The sequence below is a fragment of the Lathyrus oleraceus genome, chromosome 5 (genome assembly GCF_024323335.1).
Source record: "Lathyrus oleraceus cultivar Zhongwan6 chromosome 5, CAAS_Psat_ZW6_1.0, whole genome shotgun sequence".
NCBI lineage: Eukaryota > Viridiplantae > Streptophyta > Magnoliopsida > Fabales > Fabaceae > Lathyrus > Lathyrus oleraceus.
In genome coordinates, this window is record NC_066583.1 from 84,718,450 (window position 1) to 84,743,762 (window position 25,313).

The 25,313-nt window shown below is 34.1% G+C and overlaps 2 protein-coding genes and 1 non-coding gene across 3 annotated transcripts; 2 read left to right on the plus strand and 1 right to left on the minus strand.

Annotated features, from left to right (window-relative positions):
• The first annotated feature begins 207 nt into the window (after positions 1-207).
• LOC127078868 (uncharacterized) lies at positions 208-936 on the plus strand. Its single transcript, XM_051019287.1, has one exon. The coding sequence runs from the start codon at positions 208-210 to the stop codon at positions 934-936; it is 729 nt and encodes a 242-aa protein (XP_050875244.1).
• Positions 937-9,730: 8,794 nt separating this feature from the next.
• LOC127078869 (uncharacterized) lies at positions 9,731-10,267 on the minus strand. The gene has a single exon (XM_051019289.1). It carries the CDS (start codon positions 10,265-10,267, stop codon positions 9,731-9,733), a length of 537 nt encoding a protein of 178 aa, XP_050875246.1.
• A 9,779-nt stretch (positions 10,268-20,046) lies between these two features.
• Positions 20,047-20,119, plus strand: TRNAR-CCG (transfer RNA arginine (anticodon CCG)). The gene has a single exon. It is a non-coding gene; the product is annotated as a tRNA-Arg (tRNA).
• The last annotated feature ends 5,194 nt before the right edge of the window (positions 20,120-25,313 follow it).

The following is a 25,313-nucleotide window of genomic DNA, read 5'->3' on the forward strand; positions in this document are numbered from 1 at the left end:
TTGTCAGAGGGAGGGACACATGTTTAGGGAATGTCCTCAGAATAAGAATCAGGTGCAGGGGGGAGCACCAGTCGAGTTTATACTTTGGATGCAAGGAAGGCTAAGAGCAACAATGCCTTAATTGTTGGTACGTGTCTTGTCAATAATCATCCTTGTTTTGTATTGTTTGATTGTGGGGAGACACACTCTTTTGTATCAATTCAGTGCATGAAGCGTCCTGGCTTGCAAGCAATTCCCTTGTCTCCTCCTATGGTGGTTACTACCGCCATGGATGACGTGGTTGAGACATCGTTGATTTGTGAAAATTGTTCGCTCTCGGTGAATGGTAGAATTTTCCAGATTGATCTTATTTGTTTACCACTTAAGAAGGTTGATGTGGTTTTGGGGATGGATTGGCTTTCCGCCAATTCGGTGTTTATTGGATGTGAAGAGAAGTTGATTATCATTCCATCCAGTGAAGCTACTCCAAAGGATGTACTAACTACTATCTTGGAAGGTACGGTTGGCATGGTTAATTTCTTATTTGTGAATGAAAAGTCAATTCTCTTGGTTCTCACCAGGGAATCTAATGATAACCTGAGTGTTACACAAATTCTCGTTGTTTGTGAATTTCAGGAAGTTTTCCCTGAGGATGTCACCTCTCTTCCTCCTGAAAGGGAAGTGGAATTATCTATTGATCTGATACTTGGGACGACTCCAATCTCCATTTCTCCGTATCGCATGGCACCACTAGAGTTGAGAGAGTTGAAGAATCAATTGGAAGAGTTGTTAACCAAGCATTTGATCCGACCCAGTGTCCCACCATGGGGAGCTCCAGTGTTATTAGTAAAGAAGAAGGATGGTAGTATGTGGTTGTGTATTGATTATCGCCAGTTGAACAAAGTTACCATTAAGAACAAGTATCCTCTACCAAGGATAGACGATTTATTAGATTAGTTGAAAGGAGCCTGCGTGTTCTCGAAGATTAATCTACGATCAGGCTATCATCAAATAAGAGTTAAGAGTTCGGATGTACCGAAGACCGCATTTAGAACCCGATATGGCCATTATGAGTTCCTTGTAATTCTGTTTGGTGTAACGAATGCGCCAACTGTTTTCATGGGCTATATGAATCGGATATTTCAACCTTACCTGGACCAGTTCGTGGTGATCTTTATTAATGGCATTCTCATGTATTCTCGTACTTCCCAAGAGCACGGAGAGCACATGAGGATTGTTCTATCAGTACTTCAAGAGAAGCAACTTTTTTCCAAGTTAAGTAAGTGCGTATTTTGGATGAACAAAGTGAAGTTCCTTGGTCATGTAATATCACATGGAGGAGTGTCAGTGGATCCATCTAAAGTTGAAGCAGTTATTAATTGGGAAAGACCGAAGAATGCTTCCAAAGTCAGAAGTTTCTTAGGTTTGGTAGGTTACTATCGGAGGTTTATAAAGGGGTTTTCGCAGATAGCATTACTAATGACTAGACTTACCCGAAAGGAAATTTCTTTCAAATGGGATTCGAAGTGTGAGAAGAGTTTTATGAGTTTGAAGGAAAAGCTAACAAATGCTCCTATTTTAGTCATCCCTGATCCTAGTAAGCCTTATGAAGTATTTTGTGATGCCTCTAAGAAAGGATTAGGAGGGGTGTTAATGCAGAGTGGTCAGGTTGTAGCTTATGCCTCTCGTTAGTTGAAGCCTCATGAAGAGAACTATCCGACTCATGATCTTGAACTGACTGTTGTTGTCTTTGCATTGAAAGTGTGGCGACATTACTTATATGGAGTACATTTTGAGATGTTTAGTGATTACAAGAGTTTGAAATACTTGTTCGACCAAAAAGAGTTAAACATGAGACAAAGGAGATGGATGGAGTATTTGAAGGACTTTGATTTTGAGCTTAAGTATCACCCGGGGAAGGCGAATAAGGTTGTGGATGCCTTAAGTCAGAAAGAGATACATAAAGCTGAGTTCATGATGTTAGAATACGCATCGTTGGAAAAGTTCCGAGATCTTAATCTTCAGTTTAGTTGGACACAGGATGGTGTGATAATGGGAAATTTGAATGTTACTTCTAACCTAAGGGAAGAGATCCGACAAGGACAAATGATAAATGAGAAGTTGCAAGAGATCTCAATTCAACTAGGTTTCGCTCAGTCACCGGATGGAGTCACACTGTTTAATCAAAGGATTTGTGTTCCGAATGATGCCGAGCTGAAAAGAAAAGTTTTGGAGGAAGCTCACAAAGGGTGTTTACTATACATCCAGGTTCATCGAAGATGTATCAAGACTTGAAAAAGGACTATTAGTGGCCTGGAATGAAAAGGGATATTGCAGAGTATGTGTTGGAATGCATTGTATGCCAACAGGTAAAGATCGAACATCAGAAGCCAGGTGGTTTATTGCGACCTTTAGAGATTCCTATTTGGAAATGGGATAGTATTTCAATGGGTTTTGAAGTAGGGTTACCTCGGATCCAAGGAGGTTATGATTCAATTTGGGTGATTGTGGATCGGTTAACTAAGTCTACGCACTTCTTGTCTGTGAAGACTACTTACAAGGCAAATCATCTTGCATGGTTGTTCATTTCATAAACTTTTAGATTGCATGGTGTACCAACTAGCATTGTGTCCAATAGAGACCCAAAGTTTACTTTGAGATTTTGGAAGGCATACCAACAAGCCATGGGATCGAGATTGTGTTTAAGTACTTCTAATCATCCTCAAACGGATGGTCAGACTGAACGGGCAATACAGACACTGGAAGATATGTTAAGAGGTTGTGTACTTGGAAGTGGAAGGAATTGGAAGGAGCTTTTACCATTGATTGAATTCGCATATAACAATAGTTATCATGCAAGTATCGGGATGACTCCTTATGAAGCCTTGTATGGACGGAAATGTAAAACACCTTTATGTTGGACGAAAGTTGGTGAAGAAAGGATCTTAGGACCGGAGATTATTCAAGAGACTACCGAAAAGATAAGGATGATCTACGATAGGATGAAGAAAGCACAAGATTACCAAAGGAGCTATGCGGATCACAGGAGAAGACCATTGGAATTTGATGAAGGTGACCATGTATTTTTGAAGGTGACTCCGAGGTTGAGACTGAAAGGACCGTTTAAGTCACGAAAGCTAAGTCCGAGATATATAGGGCCATACCAGATTATAGAGAGGATTGGAGAAGTAGCCTGTAGATTAGCTTTACCACCTTCTCTATCAGAAATGCATGATGTTTTTCACGTATCTCAACTTCGAAAGTTCATTCCAGATTCTCTTCAGCCTATTCTTCCAGATTCAATAGAAGTAGAAGTAGATCTGACTTTCGAACCTATACCAAGTCGCATTGCAGGACGAGAAGTTAAGGTATTAAGGAATAAGGAGATTCCTCTTGTTAAGGTTCAGTGGGATGAATCACATCTGGGCGATGCTACATGGGAACTGGAGTCAGAAATGCGAGAAGCTTACCCTCATCTCTTCCAGGTAATATTTAAATCCGAGGACTAATTTTTATTTAAGGGGGGAGGATGTAATACCCCGTATTTTCTTAAATGCCTAAATTCCTATTAATTGAGATTAATTGAGTTCCTATGTGCTCTAAAAGTTTTCGATTGGGATAAATAGAGTAAATAGTGAGTTAGGTTGACTTAATTAATATTAATTGGGACTGACCTTTTATTAATTGAGACATTTTGGTAACACTAATAATGGGTCAATAGCTCTGGTAGAACAAATATTATGGTTAGTACTAGGGGTGTTCGCGGTTTGGTTTGGATCGGTTTTGAGACAAAAAACCATCCAATCCAAAGATACAAAGAGCATACGGTTTGGTTCGGTTATTGGATGACAATAAAAAAAATTCAATCTGATCCGATCCAATTTATACGGTTTACTTCAGTTCGGTTTTATTCGGTTTTTAAACAAACACTACTTCTAAATCTAAAATAATTTTAATTTTTTTTTTTAAATTCTGACAAAAACATTTTCTATATGACATTATATATATATATATATATATATATATATATATATATATATATATATATATATATATATATATATATATATTCTAAATCTAAATAATTTTAATTTTTTTTTTAAATTCTAACAAAAACATTTTCTATATGACATTATATATTATATATATATATATATATATATATATATATATATATATATATATATATATATTATATATATATATATATATATATATATATATATATATATATATATATATATATATATATATATATATATATAAGAAACCAATTTAATTTTTACATGCCCGTGGAATCCGTGGATGGTGAATTTTCCAATATGACACTTCAAATATTAAATTGAATTTTCCTGCAACAATTTAATATTTTTTACATGCCTTGGTGAATTTTTTGAACAATCAATTTGCATGACAGGAAAACAATTCAATTTAATTTTCCGTCAACGATTGGATTTGAACAAAAGAACAACAATAAATTTAATATAATTTCAATAGAATTGCAATAAAGAATTTAATTTAATTGAATTTAATATACTTTAGAATCTTGCAACAATTCAATTTTCCTGTATGTAACAGAGAGCTTAAATTGGAACTTGAGGAATTGTCTAAAGCTAAACGTGCTTTTCCAAGAAATAATTATATTTATTATTTTTAATTTTGGGGATGATTGAGATTGGGTAGATATTATTGAAAATCTGAGATTGAGATTGAGGAGAGATTATGGACGATTGAGTTCTGAGTTTTATGGACTAAAAAGACAATGTTTGGCGGCGGAATCCCACAAAATATTTAATATAATACTATTTTCTAGGGGTAGGAAATCATCACCGAAACGTTTGGCTTTTCATTGTCATATAATATTTAATTAGTATGCATTCTAGTAAATTTAATAGTATTTATTTGCAGAAAATCATATTTTTTAAAGCATGACCGAAACGTTTTTTAGGGGTAGGAAATCATATTTAACTATAACTATTAACTAGTATGCATTCTAGTAATAGTATGTGTTTAAACAATTGTATTTATTAGTATTTAATTGTATTTAAATTATAATATTTAAATAATATTATTAATTAGTGCATGATGTGCTGTAAAGGTGCATTGTATTTAATTTGTAACGGTGCATTGTATTTAATTAATTACAGTTAATGAGAATACTATATGAATAAATATCGGTTCGGTTTGGATTGGTTTGGTTTTCATGCAGCCAACCGAAAACTGAACCGAACCGGTCGGTTATTCTACAAGGTGGTCCAAACATATCCAAAAAAATTCGGTATTTTTTGGTTTTTGGTTTTTTCGGTTCGGTTTTCGGTTTTTTTTTTGATTGGATTGGATTTGAACACCCCTAGTTAGTACCACTTGAGATATTTGTTTCTACCACTCCACCCACTTACTAACCACACAAATCATGATGGCCACTTGCAACTAGCTTTGACTCACTCACCACCACATGTTATAACACACGTTCCTTGTGGATATTTATCAGTAGAGCCATCAGAAGGAAAGAAGGAAGAGTAGAGAGAAAGAAGAAGCTCAAGAGAAGAATAGACAACAAGCTAGTGAAGAAGAAGAAGAAGAAGAAGGAAAACTTGGAACCAACACCATCATCTTCATCCTCATCTCATCTTCAACAACTTCCCCTCTTCAATTTCTTAAGGTGGGTTCTAGTTAGAAACCTTGGGTTTCTAGAAGATTAGGGTTATGGACTCATAGATAAATCATGAACAATCCATGCTATGTGATGAATATTTCTCTTGATGTTGTTGTTTTTATGAACATGTGCTTGATATGTTCTTTATGATTATTGTGATAACATGATTTGTTGTGGTTGTGGTTAAATGATTGGTTGTGTTTATGATGTTGAAATCCTTGTGGTTATCAACCTTGAATCCTTCTTATACATGTGTATATGAGCATGTAATATGATGATTTTTATTGGAATAAGAAATGGATGGTGTGTTAGAAATGAAATAACAGAGGCAAGGGTGTCTGTGAAGTGGAAAATGTGAAAATGTGAGTGGACCAATCGATTGGTTTCTATCATCAATCGATTGTACAACCCTTTATTTTGCAGAAAAATGTAATTTTAGCAGGACCAATCGATTGACACTGCATTACAATCGATTGCACAAACTTTCTGTATATGAACATTGGAAATTTTTTAGTGAGCCAATCGATTGACATTAGGATCAATCGATTGATCCTCAGCAAAATTTGAAAAAACAGAAATGTGAGAGGAACCAAGATTAGGCTTCCCCAACCAATCGATTGACTTATGTTAAAAACTTCAAAATCCATTTCTTAAGTGTTTCTAAATGCATTCTTCCAACCATTAATCAATTGTGATGCTATGCTTATGTTGAATACATGCTAATGGTGAAAATTACATGATGAATCTAGTGAGTTAACTTAGGATTGAAATTAGGTCATGAGTTAGGTTTACAACCTAGATAATATGAGAATATGGTATTCATTCGTATGACGCTTATGTGGAGGTCGTGGACGAATTGTTGCCATGATTGAAAATGAGACGCATTGTATGGAACATGCCATGTTATCATTTGTGTATTATGGTGAATGAAGTCACCTGTGATTGACGAATTTTGTTATGGTTCGTGGAACCAATGTTTGTGGAACCGATCATGTAATCAGAATGTGTATTTTCTGTGATGATGCACATCTCTATTTGGTATGCTTAGATGAGTAAGCATTGGGATGTGAGACCGATGATTTGAACCTCAATTGGGTTTGAGCCCCAACCACGGCGAACATAGGGGAAAGGTGGACACCTAAATGGGTTAGATTCCCATACGGTGAAAGAGACCCTAAGTGGGTTAGATTCCCATATGGGTGACGGTCGCTTGAACTAGGGATTAAGACTCATAGAGGACCCGATATCCACCGAGAAAGTCAAATTATACGAGCATGCATGAATCGGGCCTGGCTTAGACGTAAGTTCGTTCGGGAATTGATGTTTCGTGATCTGAATAATGATCGTGGTTGAATTGTGAGAACTCAGGTGCATGTTGCCATATATTGCGAGTTAGTTTCCCCATCGCTCAAGTCTTCGTTCCCTTGTTGGCTTGAGTTGGATATGAGTTAAATATTGATTAGAAAACCCTGTAGAGTCGAGTGGACCCATAAGATAGGGAACCCACTGAGATTATTATTTCACCCCATGTTGTTGATTATTTTTCAGGTGGTTCTGAGCAGGAGAAAGGTAAGGGTAAGATAGAGTGATGTCTTGCCTACATGGTGGCTGATGGTTACTCCGCTGTTCATATATTTTGGGATCATTGTTTAGTGATCTAGATCTAGTTGTTTTATTTTGGGCACTTTTATGTACATTTTATGCCATGTTATATTTCTTTTGGACATGTATGTATATGTACATCGTGCTGTTAGGCGCTTTTGTGTTTCAGTACCAGTTCTACACTATGTATAATATGTATTCTAGATATATATTATATGTGGGTGTTACAAAAACTCAGGCATGTAACCGGTTACGACAAAACAGGTAATCAATTACACCTGACACTTAAATTAAAACAAATTAATTCAGCTTCAGTGATAATCGGTTACACCTTTTCTGGTAATCGGTTACAGCTTCGAAAAATCCAATTATCTACTACTGGAATGCATGTCAGCTCCAACTGTAACTAGTTACAGACCCGTGGTAATCGGTTACAACACTTGAATTACTACATAAACTTCAACACACCACCTTAATTCAAGTGTTGCAACTCCACCATGCCCATGCTCTTCTTCAACCTCTTGAATACATCATTTGTGACCCCTTTTGTCAGCAAATCAATAACTTGGTCCTCACTTCTGCAATATCCCAATTGTAACCTTCCATCACTAACAAGTTCTCTCAAATAATGGAACATCATATCAATGTGCTTGCTCCTCCCATGTGAAATTAGATTCTTAGCAAGATTAATCGCTGAAACATTGTCAACTAAGAGTGTGACAACCTCATCCTCACTGTTGCCCAACTCCTCCAATAGATTCATAAGTCATACGGCTTGACATGCGCATAACAAAATGACAATGTACTCGGTCTCACAAGATGAGAGTACAACTATCGGTTCCTTCTTCGAACACTAAGAGATTGGTGTCGCACTGAACATAAATATGTAAACTTTCGATCATCCTTATCTCCGCACCAGTTAGAATCGGTAAAACTGAGAAAATTTCATTTTCTGCCCGTATCCGCTCCATGAAAGAGAATTCCGCAGCCAACCGAACCTTTGACATAACGTAGGATCCTCTTGACTCTTGCCATATGAGACACCATATGTCTCTCTATGAATCTACTCATAATACCGACACTAAACGCTAAGTTCGGCCACGTATTGCACAAGTAATGCAAAGATCCAATCAACTTCCTATATTGAGTTGGATCAACATCTTCTTCATCCTCATTCTTAGACAATTACAACCTTGGTTCAACTAGAGAAATCAAAGCGTTGCAATGCTCCACTTCACACCTTTTCAACATCTCAAGAGCATATTTCCTTTGATGCATGAGCAGTCCAATTTTTTACTTGTGAAACTCAATGCCAATAAAATAAGTCACGAGACCAAGGCCCGTCATCTCAAAATTCATGCATAAGTTCACTCTTGAGCTTTGAAATGCACTCACCATTGCTTCCTGTGATCAATAAATGATCCACATATAGACAAAGTATGATTACTCATTCACTAGCATCCATTTTCACATATACTCCATGCTCCGATACACATTTCTTGAAGCCAATGCCCTTTAGGAAATCATCAATTCCTTTATTCCAAGCTCTTGGAGCTTGCTTTAAACCATATAGATCTTTCCTCAAATTTTAAAACTTCAGCTCTTGGTCTTTCACAATAAAATTAGGGGGTTGTCCTACATATACCTCCTCTTCAAGTAGTTCATTCAAAAATTCAGGTTTGGCATCCATCTGGTAAATAGGTCAATTATGGTTATTTGTGACACCGACAATAAGCCTAATGGTTTCAATCCTAGCAACCGGTGTAAATACATCCTTAAAGTTTATACCTTCTCTGTGCAAAAATCCCTTAGCCACTAATATTTCCTTATGCTTGATTATCTTACCCTTGGGATTTGCCTTCACTTTGAACACCCATTTCACACCAATTGCCTTCTTCCCTTTTGGTAGATCAACAAGCTCCCAAGTACTATTTTTCTCAATGGATTCTAGCACCTCTTTCATAGCACAAATACACTTTGGATCACTTAAGGCCTCTTCCGCATTAGCAGGTTCGAATTAGGCCATAAGTGCAAAGTGAATGAAATCACCATCATCATTGACCTCATTGTCACGAAACAGCTCACAATCTTGGAGTCTCAGAGGAAAACCTTTTTGCCTTGTTGACCTCGAGAGATTTCCTTCATCTTGGGCTTCGACGACATGTTGTTTTGTACTTCCTTCTACCTCAGAATCCAAAATTTCATACCTGTAACCATTTACAGGATTCTGGTAACCAGTTACAGCCCGCATGTTACCAGTTACAAACTAATGGTAACCAGTTACACCCTATTTCATCTGCTTCATTTCATCGATTATAACATCCTGACTGGTCACGGTCCTCCTGTTAACAACATCAAACAATTTGTAACCATCGATAGAGTGGTATCCAACAAGAATCATCACCTCCCCCTTATCGTCCAACTTCTTTTTAAGTTGGCTTGGAGCATGTCGGTAGGCAATGGAACCAAAAACTTTCAAATGGTTCAAATGGTTCACATCCACTCTTCTCTACTTGCCGCAGTTGCAATCCATCTATGCTCCATAACCTTCAACTCAACCTTAAAGGTTCTATTGGCATCCATAGGCGCTTTGAGGACCAAAACTCCATTTGCATCTAAAACGCGCAACCCTTTGTTTTCCATATGAATCTTGTACCCCTTCTCAAGCAATTGGCCAATGCTTAGAAGGTTACATTTAATTCCTGGAATATAAAAGACATCTTTGATCAAGGAATGACCACCATCCCCTCTCATGATCAAAACATCACCGATACCTTCGGCCATTAGAGTGGTGTCATTTGCAAACTTTACTTTGTTCTTCATGGCACAATTGATTTTGACAAACCAATCCTTCCTTCCCATCATATGAGTTGAACAACTCGAGTCCAAATATAACTCATCACTACATTTAACTCCTTTCATACTCATCATGGCGTCTTCCTCTTCATGCAATCGGTCAACCGTATCATTCAGCCGACTGCTGCCCAATTTTTCTGAATTCTTTAAGCTCCTGCAGCTGTTATCCCGCATTCGTATATTGCTATAATTCACTTATGTGATCATGAACAAGAGTGTATTCTCTTTATAAAACTCTTGCCTTACAACCTTTGCTTCCTCCCCTTGAGATTCCTTCTTGTTCGCATTGCATTCTTTCGCAAAATGACCAAACTATTTATAGCATTGTTCCTTGATCTTGTCAAACCTCTTTCTTTCACCTTTAAAGTTGCCATGACCATCATTTTTGTAGCTGCTCTCACCCCTTTGACTCATCAAATTCTTTGAATTTTGGGACTTTTTTCCACCAAGATTTTGAAAATTCCCTTTGTTCTTCGAGGGCCATTTTCCTTTCGATCTTTTGTCCTTCTCATTGAAACGAGCTTGCAAATCTATCTCCGTATTTGTGTTATCGTTATTCCTCTCCTTCATCCTTTGCTCATGAGCCTAAAGATAACTTTGCATCTCCTATTTTCTCATCGTCTCAAGATCCTTGGACTCCTCAATCGCTATAATTATGATATCGAATCTTGGTGTTAAAGAATGCAAGATCTTAACAACAACATACTACTACTTAATGGTTTCTCCACATGTCTTCACTTGGTTCACCAACCGAGTGATTCTCATTACAAAATCGTTGGTTGTTTCCTTTTCCTCCATTTGAATCAATTTGAGCTATCATTTGTGAGTTTATAACCTTACCACCTTTTCTTTTTCAGCCCCTGCATAAGCTTTCTCTAAGATATCCCAAGCTTGCTTCTATGAATCGAAATCACCAACCTTTTCAAAGTTGTCGCCATCAACACATTGATGAATCAAGAATAATGCTTTGTAATCCTTCTTCTTCTCTTTTTTATGCGTTGCTTGCCGCGCTTCAGTAGAATTCTGAACAAGAGGAGTAACACCATTCTTGATCAACTCAAGAACATCTTGGTAGCCAAACAACACCTTCATTTTCTTGCACCACTTATCGTAGTTCTTCACATTAAGAATGGGTAAATTTGCATGGATTCTTTCATTGGAAATTAAATTCATGTTTCACACAAGGTGTTTGTGGATCTGAACCAGGCTCTTGATGCCAAATGTTAGAACAAGTAACCATAAAGTTGATGAAACAATAATGGAGTAATTTTAGTGTGTGGAGAGTGAAAGAAGAGAATTTAGAGAGAGAGAGAGAGAGAGAGAGAGAGAGAGAATTAAGGGTGATAATAAATAGTTTTATTAACTAGGGTGAGAGTGAACCCTACACACTTATATACAAGTTACACAATAATTGGAATGTAATTGACCAAGTACAATAGCAGAAAAAACAAAAACTTGGGCCTGTAACCGGTTACACCAAAATAGGTAATCGGTTACACCTGACACTGAAATTAAAACAAATTAATTCAGCTTCAATGGTAACCGATTACACCATTTCTAGTAACCGATTACACCTTTGAGAAATCCAATTCTCAGCTACTGGAATGCATGTCAGCTCCAGCTGTAACTGGTTACACACCCGTGGTAACCAGCTACAACACTTGAATTACTACATAAGCTTCAACATTACTACGACTATTCTCTTTCATGCTCATTTATCCAAATGTTTTGGTCTTACTCTTGGCTTCATGCTAAATTTTTCATTAATAGAATTGGCACTTATATTTGACACAAAAATACATCTTAACAGAAGTCATAGAAGATGACTTTGGATTGCACTTTGATAGCTCATTGCTTACGATACAAGTAATAAATATTCATCATGCATGTGTTTATGTAATCATGAATAATTGTTTATCCATGAATATTTCATGTATCATGTATCATGCAGTTTTAGAGAGTTAGTTATAGGTGTTAAGGTGTCATAACTAACTTTGGTGGTTGGTGCAACTATAAATGCATCTTTGTAACTACTTTTTCATCATCAATATATGAGTTGATTTTTATCTCATCTTCGTTTTCTTTCTCTAATTTATTTTTCTCAAATGATTGATAAAAATTCTTAGATGGTATCAGAGCAGGTTCGTCTTGCTCGGCTTCTGTTGCGCTATCGATAGTTTTCTTCAATTCTAGTTTCACGGTGATTTCTTTGTTTTGAAGATTTATATTCTGTTAGAAGCTTCGTTCTTGAAGTTTTTCAATTTCATATTCATTTGTGTGAAATTTTTTCTTTGTCTTTAATGACGAGAAATAATAACAACAATAATCAAGTTCAAGATTAGCTTGATCACTACTATGTACATTCTTCGGAAAACTCATCAAAGATATGTGTAACTCATGTGTTATCATGTGATAATTAGCATGCGTGATCGATGAAGCTGAGAAGAGATTTGACAATCAAGACCAAATTCAAGTTCATAGATGGACCAATTGAGGTTCCTGATGAAGACGACTTGAATTATACAATGTGGCAAAGGTGAAATAACTTGGTGTATACATGGATTATCAATTCTATCACACCATCAATTGCTCAAAGTGTGGTGCTCATTGATAATGCAATTGATATATGGAATGACCTCAAAGATAGATTCATGAGAGGTGATAAAATTAGAGTTGCTCAACTGCATTAAGAAATATTAAATATAAAACAAGGTAATAAGAAAGTTTCAGATTATTTTACTGAACTAAAAAGCTTGTGGGGGGAATTTGATCAATATAAACCAATGCCTAGTTGCACTTATCGCGTGGCTTGTGCTTGTTTAGCAATGAGAAATACCATGAGTTTTAGATTTGAAGATAGAATAATTAAGTTTCTTATTGGATTGAATGAAGAATATTAAGGAGTGGTTTCACAAGGCTTGCTTATGGATCCATTGCTACAGATGAACAAAGTATTCTTTCTAGTTATGCAGCGAGAAAGGAAGATACAGCGTGGTACAAGTTCTTCGAATGCAATTGTGGTAGAAGATGGAATAGGAATGGTGAATGCAATAGAATTACAAATATAATTTGGAAGTGAAAAAGGAAGAGGAAATAGTAACTCCTATGCAACAAGAGGTAGAGGAAAGATGACGGTTTGCACTTATTGTGGAAAAACATGTCACATGATTGACAATTGCTACAAGAAGCATGAATATCCACCAAATTTTGGAAGAGAAAACTCATATGTCAACCAAGTAGGTGAATATTCAAAATCAAAGATCAATACCAAAGCCTGATGATATTGCTTGAGAAGAACACAAGATCAATCAACTTAACTAAATGAGGTAATTCCCATATTGTTAGGCTTAATGTTAATAATAATGTAAAATAGATATTGGACACTGAAGCTACACATCATATATGCCATTCTTTAGATTGACTTACTAAATATGGTGAGATCAATCCTATAATGGTTAATCTACCAAATGGAAATTCAATAGATGCATCTATATGTGGGAATGTAAAAGTATATAATGATTTAATCATTAGGGATGTCCTTTACTTGCCAAAATTTGAAGTTAATTTGATACCAATTTCAAAAGTATGTAAAGAGCAAGATTGTAATATGGTGTTTGAAACTGACAAAATGTGTGATACAGGAAAGGAAGGATTTGAGAAATATTTGTTTAGCTAAAGAACTTTATGCCCTTTACCACTTGGAAGCCCAAAGAGAACATAATGTAAGCCTTGTTTCTAGTATCTTTGCTAACAAGAAAGCTGATCAAAGTATATCATAAGGAATTCTATGGCATCTTAGACTTGGTCATATATCTTATGATAGGATGAAATGTACGAGTAAGACATGTATCTACATTCGTGACAGTGTACACACAACTTGTGATGTATGTCAGCAGTCTAGGAAAAAGATTTTACCTTTTTCCATCAGTCATAATAATCCACACCAATTGTTTGATCTAATTCACCTTGATATATGAGGGATTTTAAACATTACTTATGTGCGTGGATTCAAGTATTTTTTAACCATCATAGATGATCATAATAGACATGTATGGGTTGTGATGTTAAAATCCAAAGTAAAAGTTTCACAAAAGATAAAAGATTTTGCTACCATGGTTGAAACTCAATTTGAAAAGAAAATTAAAATGATAAGAAGTGACAATGGAGCTGAGTTGGCTTCCAATGGTATCATTCATCAAATAAGTTGTGTGTATACTCCGCAAAAAAAATGATAGATTATAAATGAGACATCAACATATATTGAATATTAGTCGAGCTCTCATGTTTTAATTTGGACTGCCAAAATAATTTTGGTCTTATTCAGTGCTTCATACTGTGTTTCTTATGAATTGAATTCCTACAAAAATCTTGTAGAACAAGTCTTTTTATGAAGTAATGTATGGAAACATACCCGATATTAGTTCTCTAAGGAAATTTGGGTGCTTAAGATATGCTTCAAAGCTGCCTACAAATAGGCACAAGTTTGATGCAAGAGCAAGGATGTGTGCTTTCTTAAGTTACAAGGCAGGTATGAAAGGCTTTATTCTCTTAGATATTGTGAATCATGAAATTATAATTTCCAGAAATTTGAAGTTTTTTTATTTAGAATTCCCTTATCATGATATATCATATGATAGTGTGCCAACACACATTTACTTGGATTCTTTTTCCAATCAAAAGCTTGTTGAACCTGAACCTTTGAATTCACCTATTCCTTCTAATACTTTTGAATCTGAACTTGATGAAGTCAATAAGACTATCATTGACAATGTACTTGATCATACTATAATTTAACATGAGAATGTATAACATATTTATGTTTTAAAACCTATACCAAATGACCAAAACATTCATCTTAACACAACTCTATAACCTAACACTAGAAAATCCACAAGAACCATTCAACCACCTTCTCACTTAAAAGACTATGTTTGCAATTCAAATGCTAATCCCTCGTGCCAATATCCTATACAAAATTGCATTTCATACTAAAAAAATTCACCATACCACCAAGCTTATATCATGTCATTATCCTCTGAAAGTGAACCAACAAATTATCAAGCAGCGTCGAGAGATCCTATATGGGCTAAGGCCATGGAGACTGAGATTTATGCTCTTAACAACAATCACACATGGGAATTTACAGATATTCCTACTGATGTTTCTCTTATAGGAAGTAAGTGGGTGCATAAGATAAAAAGGTACATGGATGGTTCTATAGAAAGATTCAAATAACGACTTGTGGCACAGGGTTTCAACCAAACTAAAGGTTTGGATTATTTTGAAACTATATCACTCTTTGCTAAGATATCCATAGTTCTAGTTTTACTTGCTTTAGATTCAATTCATGGATGGCATCTACGTCAGCTTGATGTAAACAATGCTTTGCTCAATGGAGATTTACATGAATCAATTTACATGAAGACACCATAAAGAGTGTTACCCCCTAAACCAGATCAAGTTTGCATGCTTTTCAAGTACCTTTATGGCTTGAAACAAGCTAGTCGACAATGGTTTAAAAATTGTACTACATTTCTTCAAGCACAAAGACTCACACATGCTCATGCAAATCATACCTTATTCACTAAATCTATTTCCACTTCATTCACAACCCTACTTGTTTATGTGGATGATATCATCCTCGCATGTACTTCACTAACTGTGTTTGCAGATCTGAAAAGAGAATTGGATAAAAAATTCCATATCAAAAGATCTTGGTCAGCTAAAGTTCTTCCTAAGGCTCAAAGTAGCACGATCTTCCAAAGGTATCACTTTGTGCCAACAGAAGTACTGCTTAGAATTGCTCAAGGATTCGAGTCTCACTAGCTGTAAACTAGATTCAACTCCTTTATATGCCTTTGCACGCCTTCACTAAGATGGTGGCTCATCTTTTCTTGACATCATTGCATATTAAAGACTGGTTGGTAGGTTGCTTTATCTTACTACCACTTGTTCAAACATTGCTTTTGCAACTTAACGACTAAGTCAATTCATGAGTGCACCTACTGAGCTCCACTATCGTGCTACTCTCCGTGTCTTGAGGTATCTCAAACGCTCTCCAGCTAGAGGTATTTTTTTGTCCCAATCTTCAGACTTGCAAATCCTTGACTTCAATGGTGCATATTAGGGCGGATGCATTGACACTATGCGTTATATTTCAGTCTATTGTTTTTTCATTGGTAAATCCATGATATCTTGGAAGTATTGAAGGAGAATAAAGATCCAAAACGCAGCGGAATTTAAAATTTTCTCCTTTAGTGATCCTTACGAATGGGCATGATCAATGATAGAATCGTCACCTCTTGTGACGATTGAAACCTTTGATGCAGATCTACGGAGCGATCACGAACGTTGAACGATGACAACGCCTCTACTCAGTCCACACGAACGGATTCCTTTAATCTCAGTGCTAGCTGCTACGAATGAAGGCTTTGAGTGAGTGAGAGAGAGAGAGAGAGAAACGAAATTGAAACTGCACAAATGCTTCTGCACAAGGGTTCTATTTATAGAACCACTTGTGTGGGCTATAAGCTAAAAAGCCCACTTAAGTGTATGTGGCCCATATATTATAATATGCCAAAATCACTTAAGTACACTGTACCTTACGATGTTCTACAATTCACTTAAGTGCACCGTACCTTACGGTGTTCCTTAGTTACTCTATCTCTCATCAATCGTCCTTTGTGTGTGACCCTGTGGGTTTTCACGGCATTGGCAATTATATTAAATCACGTATTTAACATAATAAATAGTGAGCGGTATCTAGCAACACATCACTGCTACCCAAGACACGAAAATGTCATGTGATCTGACAAATCCTTTTGTGATAATACTTATGTGTATAATTACCCTTTTGCCCTTATGTCTATATTGAACACAAGGCATAGACCGTGTCATCCTTGTCCAGTTCAATATTGGGCCCATAGACATTTATCCTGTTACGCAGGATGGGCAAATTCCATCTAGGTCACTCATGTCCCTTAGCATGCTTCGTGGAGTACCAATCAACTGTCTTTATGGTCATCTAGTTACGGACAACGTTTGATCAACAACAAGGCACTCGACTCTACATGTAGGGTCCATAGTGGTTTCAGGTCGAAGGGTGGTATACACCATTATCACCATGAGAATAACTTATGACACTTTGCATAACATTCTATATAGTATTCTCATAGCGGGTCAATCCAGTATAAATATTACTCTTAATATTTATACCTATGTTTAAGACTTGATAACTCCTTATCCATGATCCATGAGATGTGATCATCAGTCTATATACATAATAGTCTTAATGCTTCAATGTTATCCCACTTCACAATAAATCTCGACTACGGATACTTTAAGAATAATGTCCTTATGTTTAATGTGATCTCATGATTAAGTCACACTTGATGCATTAAACGGACTAGCTATTCTAGGGACTTTATTAAACAAACATAATAAAGAAAAAGCCTTTTATAATTAATAAATAATTCGATACAAGTACCAAAAGTATTGACCTCTAGGGCTTACACCAACAAGTATAAGAAAAAATTCACTATTATGTGTTCTTCTGCATAGGCAGAATATCGGGCTTTAGCCTCAGCCACTCGAGAACTTCAATGGCTTTGTTTCCTTCTTCATGATCTCAAGCAACACCATCATGCTTACCTGTCCTTTACTATGATAATCAAAGTGCACTTCATATCTCAACCAACTGATGATGGTTTATGCTCTTTTCTTTCATTCAAATCCTCCGAGAATGAGACTGATTGAACTTCTTCAAAGGCCAGAGACTCTCTTCCATACAAGAGGGTTTCTTTGAAGTGAGCATGAGATCTTGGTAAAGTGAACAACAACAACAACACTTGATCTTCATCATTGATGGTAACCTCTATATTCTCCAGATCAAGAATCAACTTATTGAACATATCAATTTGTTTCATCAAGACTTTATCTTCACTCATCTTTAATGAATACAAGCTTGCTTTAGGTAGAGGCGATTGGCCAACGATCTGGTCATGTACAAACTTTTGAGTTTTGTCCATTCACCCGCCGCTGTCTTCTCCTTCAAAATTTGTCGGAGAACCTTATCACCAAGGCTCAATACGTTGGCGTTATGGACTTTCTCTATCATCGTTGTCTTCTCCTTCGCTGTTAGGGAAGCATCCATCGTCTCCGATCCTTTCAAAGCTTCTAAAAAACCATGTTAATCAAGAAGGGCTTGCATCTTCAAGCGCCAAGATTGAAATTATTCACTCTGATGAATTTCTCAATCTCATACTTTGTTGAAGGCATATTCTCCTCCACGCTCACCGCACCAATTTATTGTGAAATCGATGCCAGAATAACAAAGTATGATCAGTTTCTTTATCAGTAAGAAAACCACAAAGATAGAAAACTAAGAATAGAGAAGAGAAAGACAATTCAAAATGGTATAAAACTCCAGATTCTTGATTCAATTACATATTAAATACAATGTTTACAATTGAATCTCAACCACACCACTTTCACTTAATCAAGATTATCAGGGATTGTTGGAGAAGTGATGACTAGTATGCGATTTATAAGAAAAATAAACTCTAACTTTTAACTAACACTAAACAATTGGCCCAACAAACTGACCAAATTCAACATACTAACTTAAACAACAAGTTAACTTAACTACATACTAAAACAAACTTCAAATTCGGCATGCACATCTTCGACTACTATCGAACCATGAAGTTATTCTGTTGAAGTTAGAGTTTAATCCAAATATCACGAATACAAAAAGCTACTAAAAGACAAAAACAACAATAAAGATAATGTTAGTTTTAGAGAATGGGGATAAAAAAAAGTAAAGTCAAACATTCATAAGATAAACAATGTTTCATGTTTTTTTAGCTTAACTCTGGATTAAAGTAAGTTTTCATAGTAGTATGTTGGTTGAAATTAATTTCAGTGGTTCTTGGTTGACTGAAGTAACAAATATTTTGAATCGTCAAATGGGTACAACACTGCATAAATATTTAGAATTACCAATTAATGACAATCTTCAAAGACTATATTTTCAAACTCTATTATTGACAAATTCAAAGCCTACGTACCTTAATGGAATAGTCACAACACGTCTTTGGAAGGTCATCTTATTTCCTTAAAAGTTGTCTTATGCGCTCTGTCGGTTTACTTCATTTCTTTACTCAAAACTCTTGTAGATATCATTTCTAAAATTGATTCTATATTTAAGTGTTTTTAATGTGGTATAAGTGAGGAGGCTCGTAAAGTTTTTTAGGTTAATACAGTGAAAGATTGGTTTTCCTTACGATAAATAACTGGAAATACATAAATAATATGGCTTTTAGGATGTACGAGATTAAGAAAAGAACGTTCATTGATATGATAAGTTTTTATCTTGGACATCGATTAAATAAAAAAAAAGAGTTTTAATTTTATTTTTTATCATCCGAATTCACAATCCCTAACTCATTTGAATTATAATGATATTTAAAAATTGATATATCATAAATTATATATCAATTTAAATTTATGAAAATATAATATACCACTATGAGTTAATTTATCTTTACATCTCTTAGAGACAACATCATATTCCTTGATATATATATATATATATATATATTATATATATATATATAATATATATATATATATATATATATATATATATATTATATATATATATATATATATATATATATATATATATATATATAATATATTATATAATATATATATATATATATATATATATAATATATATATATATAATATATATTAATATATAATATTTTTGTTTCTTTCTTTGTAAGAAAATAACACTAGTCCAACAGAATGGTCCATATTGCAAGAGTAACATTTAATTGAAAAGTACTATTAGAGCATTCAACTTACTAGAGGTGTGAAATTACATCCATTTCCAAAAACTCGTTATTTATTGAATAGTTAATTGTATCTTCAAAATATAACAAACAGGTCGCGTGGCCTAATGGATAAGGCGCTCGCCTCCGGAGCGGGAGATTGTGGGTTCGAGTCCCACCGTGATCGATTTATTTTTGGAAAAATATTATTTTTATTACATTATTTTAAACAAGGAAAAACAACACGGACTCATCAATAAACCGATTTAACGGATTTAATAAATAAGAAACACAAGTAGTTGAAAATCAACTACTACTCAAACATCTATTCAAGCTTCTTAGAGTTTTGCCACATTTTCATTTTTTATCTTTATTCATTTAACTATTTTATATACATAAGTCATTTTACTTTTATCTTTTCTTTCCTATTATTATTCTTAGTTATTTGTCATCCACTCAATTAATTAAATTTAACATCTTTTAAATAATAATAAAATATAACTATAACAAATTAGATACAATTTATTATTAAAACACTACACATAATAAATATTTATTGCTAGAGAATGAATTAAAATCATTTTTTTTAATTTAGAAAATAAAAGGATTATAATAGATAAAATATAATTTTACATTTTTAGTTGAATCTTTGAAAATAGTTAAGAGTCTTAAAAGTGTTTATATAACTGATATTTATTATTAATAATTAGTTATTATTATTTTTTATATATTTTAAAAAAGAAATATTATTATACTATTATGGAAAACAATTATAATGACGATTGTGAAATATATATATAATGACGGTTTGATTTCCACAACAAGCGAGTGACCGTGATTATAAGTTTGGTAGCACATTATTTATAACAATGAGTAAATAAAATAACTCTTGTAAAATAATTTATAGATCCGCATTTTATTATTCGGGATAGCGTCTACTTATAACAATGGTTAAATTAAAAAAATCTATTTTTAATTTTTTAATTAAACGTTGTTGATTTATTATAACGAGTTTTTAAAACAACGGTAGTGATATCAGTTGATGTTTCATTTTTATTATACGTTTCATTTTTAAAACAACCGTATTTTATCACCGCCTTTCATTTTTATTTTAAAAAAAACTTATATCACCACGGTTGTCAAAATACACCGTTATTATATAGTTTTCATTATTTTAAAAAAATGTAATTGCTTAAAACATGACGCTTTTTTTATAAAATGTCATTAATGTAATTTAAACCAACACGGTTGTCTAAATGCACCGTTATGATATAATTTTCATTATTTTTTTTTAAATTTTTAATTGCTTAAAATCTGACGTTTTTTTATAAAATATCGTTAATGTAAATTATATATCACCGCGGTTGTCTAAATACACCGTTATAATATAGTTTTCATTATGTATTTTTTTTTAAAACCTTACACTTTTTTTATAAAATTTCATCAGATATCACAACGGTTTTGATTAACAACCGTGGCGATATGTTTTACTCACTTTAAACAAAGTTAGCTAACTTGTCTCTTCAGTTCCATATTTTCATATCCATTAAGAAACAACCTGTGACGAAACAACGCGATTTTCAACCAAACAACATCATTTTCAACCCTAACGAAACAAAACGAGTTTCAACCCTAATGAAACGTATAACACAATCTTCAAACATGAAGAAACAACAACATTTTCAACCAATGTCTTTGCTTTCGTACCATCGAGGAAGGAGTCGACAACGTGTTCTTCGTTCTTGATGCGCGTTCGATTTAGCAATCAGGAGGAACTCAAAGATTCTGACAATATATTTTAACTTATTCATCATGTTTTCGATACGTAAACTTTTTCCCCATGCATCTACAGTACCGTCATTTTCAATTGGTGTTTATGTATTTTTTGTTGTTAATGCTATTGTTGATGATTTTTGTGCCTTGATGCCACTATTGTTGTTGATGATGTTTGTTGGTGATGCTATATATTATTGATGATACTTTTGTTGATGATGTTATTGTTGATGATCCTACTGTTAATGATGTTATTATGTTGATGTTTGTTGATGATGCTATTGTTGATGATATTTGTTAATGATGCTATTGTTGATGATGTTTGTTAATGATACTATTATTGATGATGTTTGTTGATTATTTTATGTCTTGATAAATGGGCCCTTCTTCATCTAGTAGCGACGAAGCTACGTATACAAATGAAACAAGTTCAAATGATTCTCAATATGTAGTAGGACAAAAGAAAAAAAAATATCAAAGAGGTGCCACAATGATGGCTAAATTAGCAAACGTATGCAACTCATGTGTCAAACTTCAGGTCGAGTTTAATGTTGTTTATACTATTCTTGATGGTCTGTATTCATCGCTTTTTAAGAGTTATGTCGTGTTCCTTGGACGTAGTAAAGTCAGCATATTGTTAGATGATTGGAAAGATGTAGTAGTTGAGGTGAAACATAGCATATGGACATACATTCAAATATATTAATTTTAATTTGTATCGATTTGATATTACTTTATATAAACACTAATACATACTTATTGATGTAAATGTGTAGTTGACGTTTGAGTTTAGTGATTATCTAAAGTTGAAAAAAATGTGGATCACTTATGCTGGTACAACTTGGAGAAGTTTTAAGTTACGACTCACTAGTGACTACATTGCGAAGCCTAAGCCTAATATTAAGCGCTCGTGGGTGAAATATCCTTTTCTTGACAATAAGGTTTGGAAAAAGTTTGTGAAGTCTCGTAGTTCTGAGGAGTTCATGGTTAGTACGAGTTGTATTTTCTGATAATTTTATGGATACAATCATCGATGCTAATATTTTTCCTATGTTTAAAATATGTTAAAAGTGAAGTAGGAAAGTTGAACAAGTCTAAACAAAATACCCTCAAGAGAGTGATTTTTCCTAATATTTTATGGATACAATCATAGATTGTCTTGCGCGGGGAATTGGGGGGTACAAGAAACTTAAGAAAACAATGATTACTGAAAAATAACAAGTAGGAGATGGGGACACCATGAGTCGTGATCGAGAACCACCTCCACCACCACGACATGAGAAGTGGAAGAGGGCTTGACAAAGACCAAATGGAAAGTACACTTCATATGCCTCAAGAGTAGTCGTTGAGAAAATTGTATGTAGGATTTTTTGTGCATATGTTATGTGTTATTTAAATCCCTTTGATAATAAACAATGTATGTCTTATCATGTTATGTAGGATTCATTGGTTAACTCAGCCCGTGAAGGTTCCTTTTTTCTAGAACCACAACATGATATATTAGTAGAAGCAATCGATATAAAGAAGCATGATGGGTGTGTCCGTGGGGTAAGAGATGACATCGGCCTTAGAGTGTTTTTTAGTACGTCTAAAAAAAGCATCGAACATGTTCAAAAAGAAACGCTGGAAGAGCGTAAGAGGAAGATAGACACTCAAAAGCAAGAATTTGACGAGAAGTTAGAAATGGAGAGGGAAACTCGCAGGAAAGGATTTGAAGAATTAAAAGAGTTATATGTGGTATGTGAGAGTGATAATTGTGTTATCTGAAATGTATGATATATATATATATATATATATATATATATATATATATATATATATATATATATATATATATATTATATATTATATATATATATGTATATATATACATATACATATATATATATATATATATATTGTGTTAACTTTTTTTATGTTCCTGTGTTGTTTTTATGATGTAGAGAATCAGTGGAACTGTCCCATAGTGTACAAATGAAGATGATGATACTGATGATCAATCGCCTGCTAGAAATGTTATACGTGGTACAAGCATAAAAGGAAGTTGTTCAACCGCCCCCACCAGTAGAGAGATCCATAATGGGTTATTGGCTCATATTATTTATATATTATATATATATATATATATATATATATATATATATATATATATATATATATATATATAATATATATATATATATATATATATATATATATATATATATATATATAATATATATATATATATATATATATTATATATATATATATATATATATAATATATATATATATATATATATATATATATATATATATATATATATATATATTGTGTTAATTTTTTTTATGTTCCTGTGTTTTTTTTTATGATGTAGAGAATCAGTGGAACTGTCCCATAGTGTACAAATGAAGATGATGATACTGATGATCAATCGCCTGCTAGAAATGTTATACGTGGTACAAGCATAAAAGGAAGCTGTTCAACCGCCCCCACCAGTAGAGAGATCCATAATGGGTTATTGGCTCATATTCCAACATTGTTAGACGATAGGCCTAGATCTAGGGGGTAAATAAATCCCAAAATAAAAACTTGACAAAAAATTTGTTTAAAAAAATTTATGGCGCGGAAGCTAGTTACAAATATCTCGGATAAAAAATTGTCTAACTGAACCCTCTATCAAAAAGTTCGGATATGCGTATTAAAGATAACAATATGATAATGATTGACAAATTAATCAGCAACAACTAATCACAACTAGTTGAATGCAAAGTAATGCGGATAAGTATATGTCCAATGATAATTCACACAAAAATACAAGTGAAACAATTTGTCTAACACTTAATGTGCGATCAATAATGTTTGGAATTCTATGTGCTATTGTTGTTCTAGAAATCCAATACAACCAAATGGTTTGTGATCTACACAAAAACACAAATTTCAAAATATGTTCAAAATTATGATCCAAACAAAATTAATCAAACAATCAATGTAATCGACAATTTGCAAATTGAAAATGAAAGAGATGGAGAGAGATAGAGAGACGGAGTACACAAGGATTTGTTTAGGAAGTTCCCCAATCGACCTCGCTATGGGTATGTCTGCCCTCAATTTGAACTCGAATTGAGATATTATATTATATCTTACTTTGCAAATGTGCGAATACAAGAAACGAAGAAATCTAACCCTACAAATACTAGGTTTGATGTTGATTCTACCACCTCCAAAACCCTTGATCAAAGATTGACCAAGTAACCAATAATGACGCTTCAATTCACCATTCTCACGCTATGTCTTTGAACGAAACCCCTTGTTCTTCAAAGATTTCACTAGGTAGAATTAATTCCAAGTACACACTTGTTGAAACCCAAGATTTACGAATGAGATCCATCGTTCAACACTACTCCTTTGCCCAAGAACCTCCTGTTCTTCAAAGACTTCACTAGGTCGAATCCAGATTGCGTAATCTTGTACAAAACCTTCAAACCCTAACGATCTTGAAGGAAAACCCCACCTTGGGTTTTTGATTTGAAATCCTCAAAGTTCTCAACCCAATATCAATGGTACAAACAACCTAATTGGATGTTATCAACCCTAATCTAGATGACACCCAATCAAAAAATGAT

Coding starts and splice junctions, on each gene's coding strand:
- LOC127078868 (XM_051019287.1), top strand. CDS start 208: ATGAAGCGTCCTGGCTTGCAAGCAATTCCCTTGTCTCCTCCTATGGTG.
- LOC127078869 (XM_051019289.1), bottom strand. CDS start 10,267: ATGCGGGATAACAGCTGCAGGAGCTTAAAGAATTCAGAAAAATTGGGC.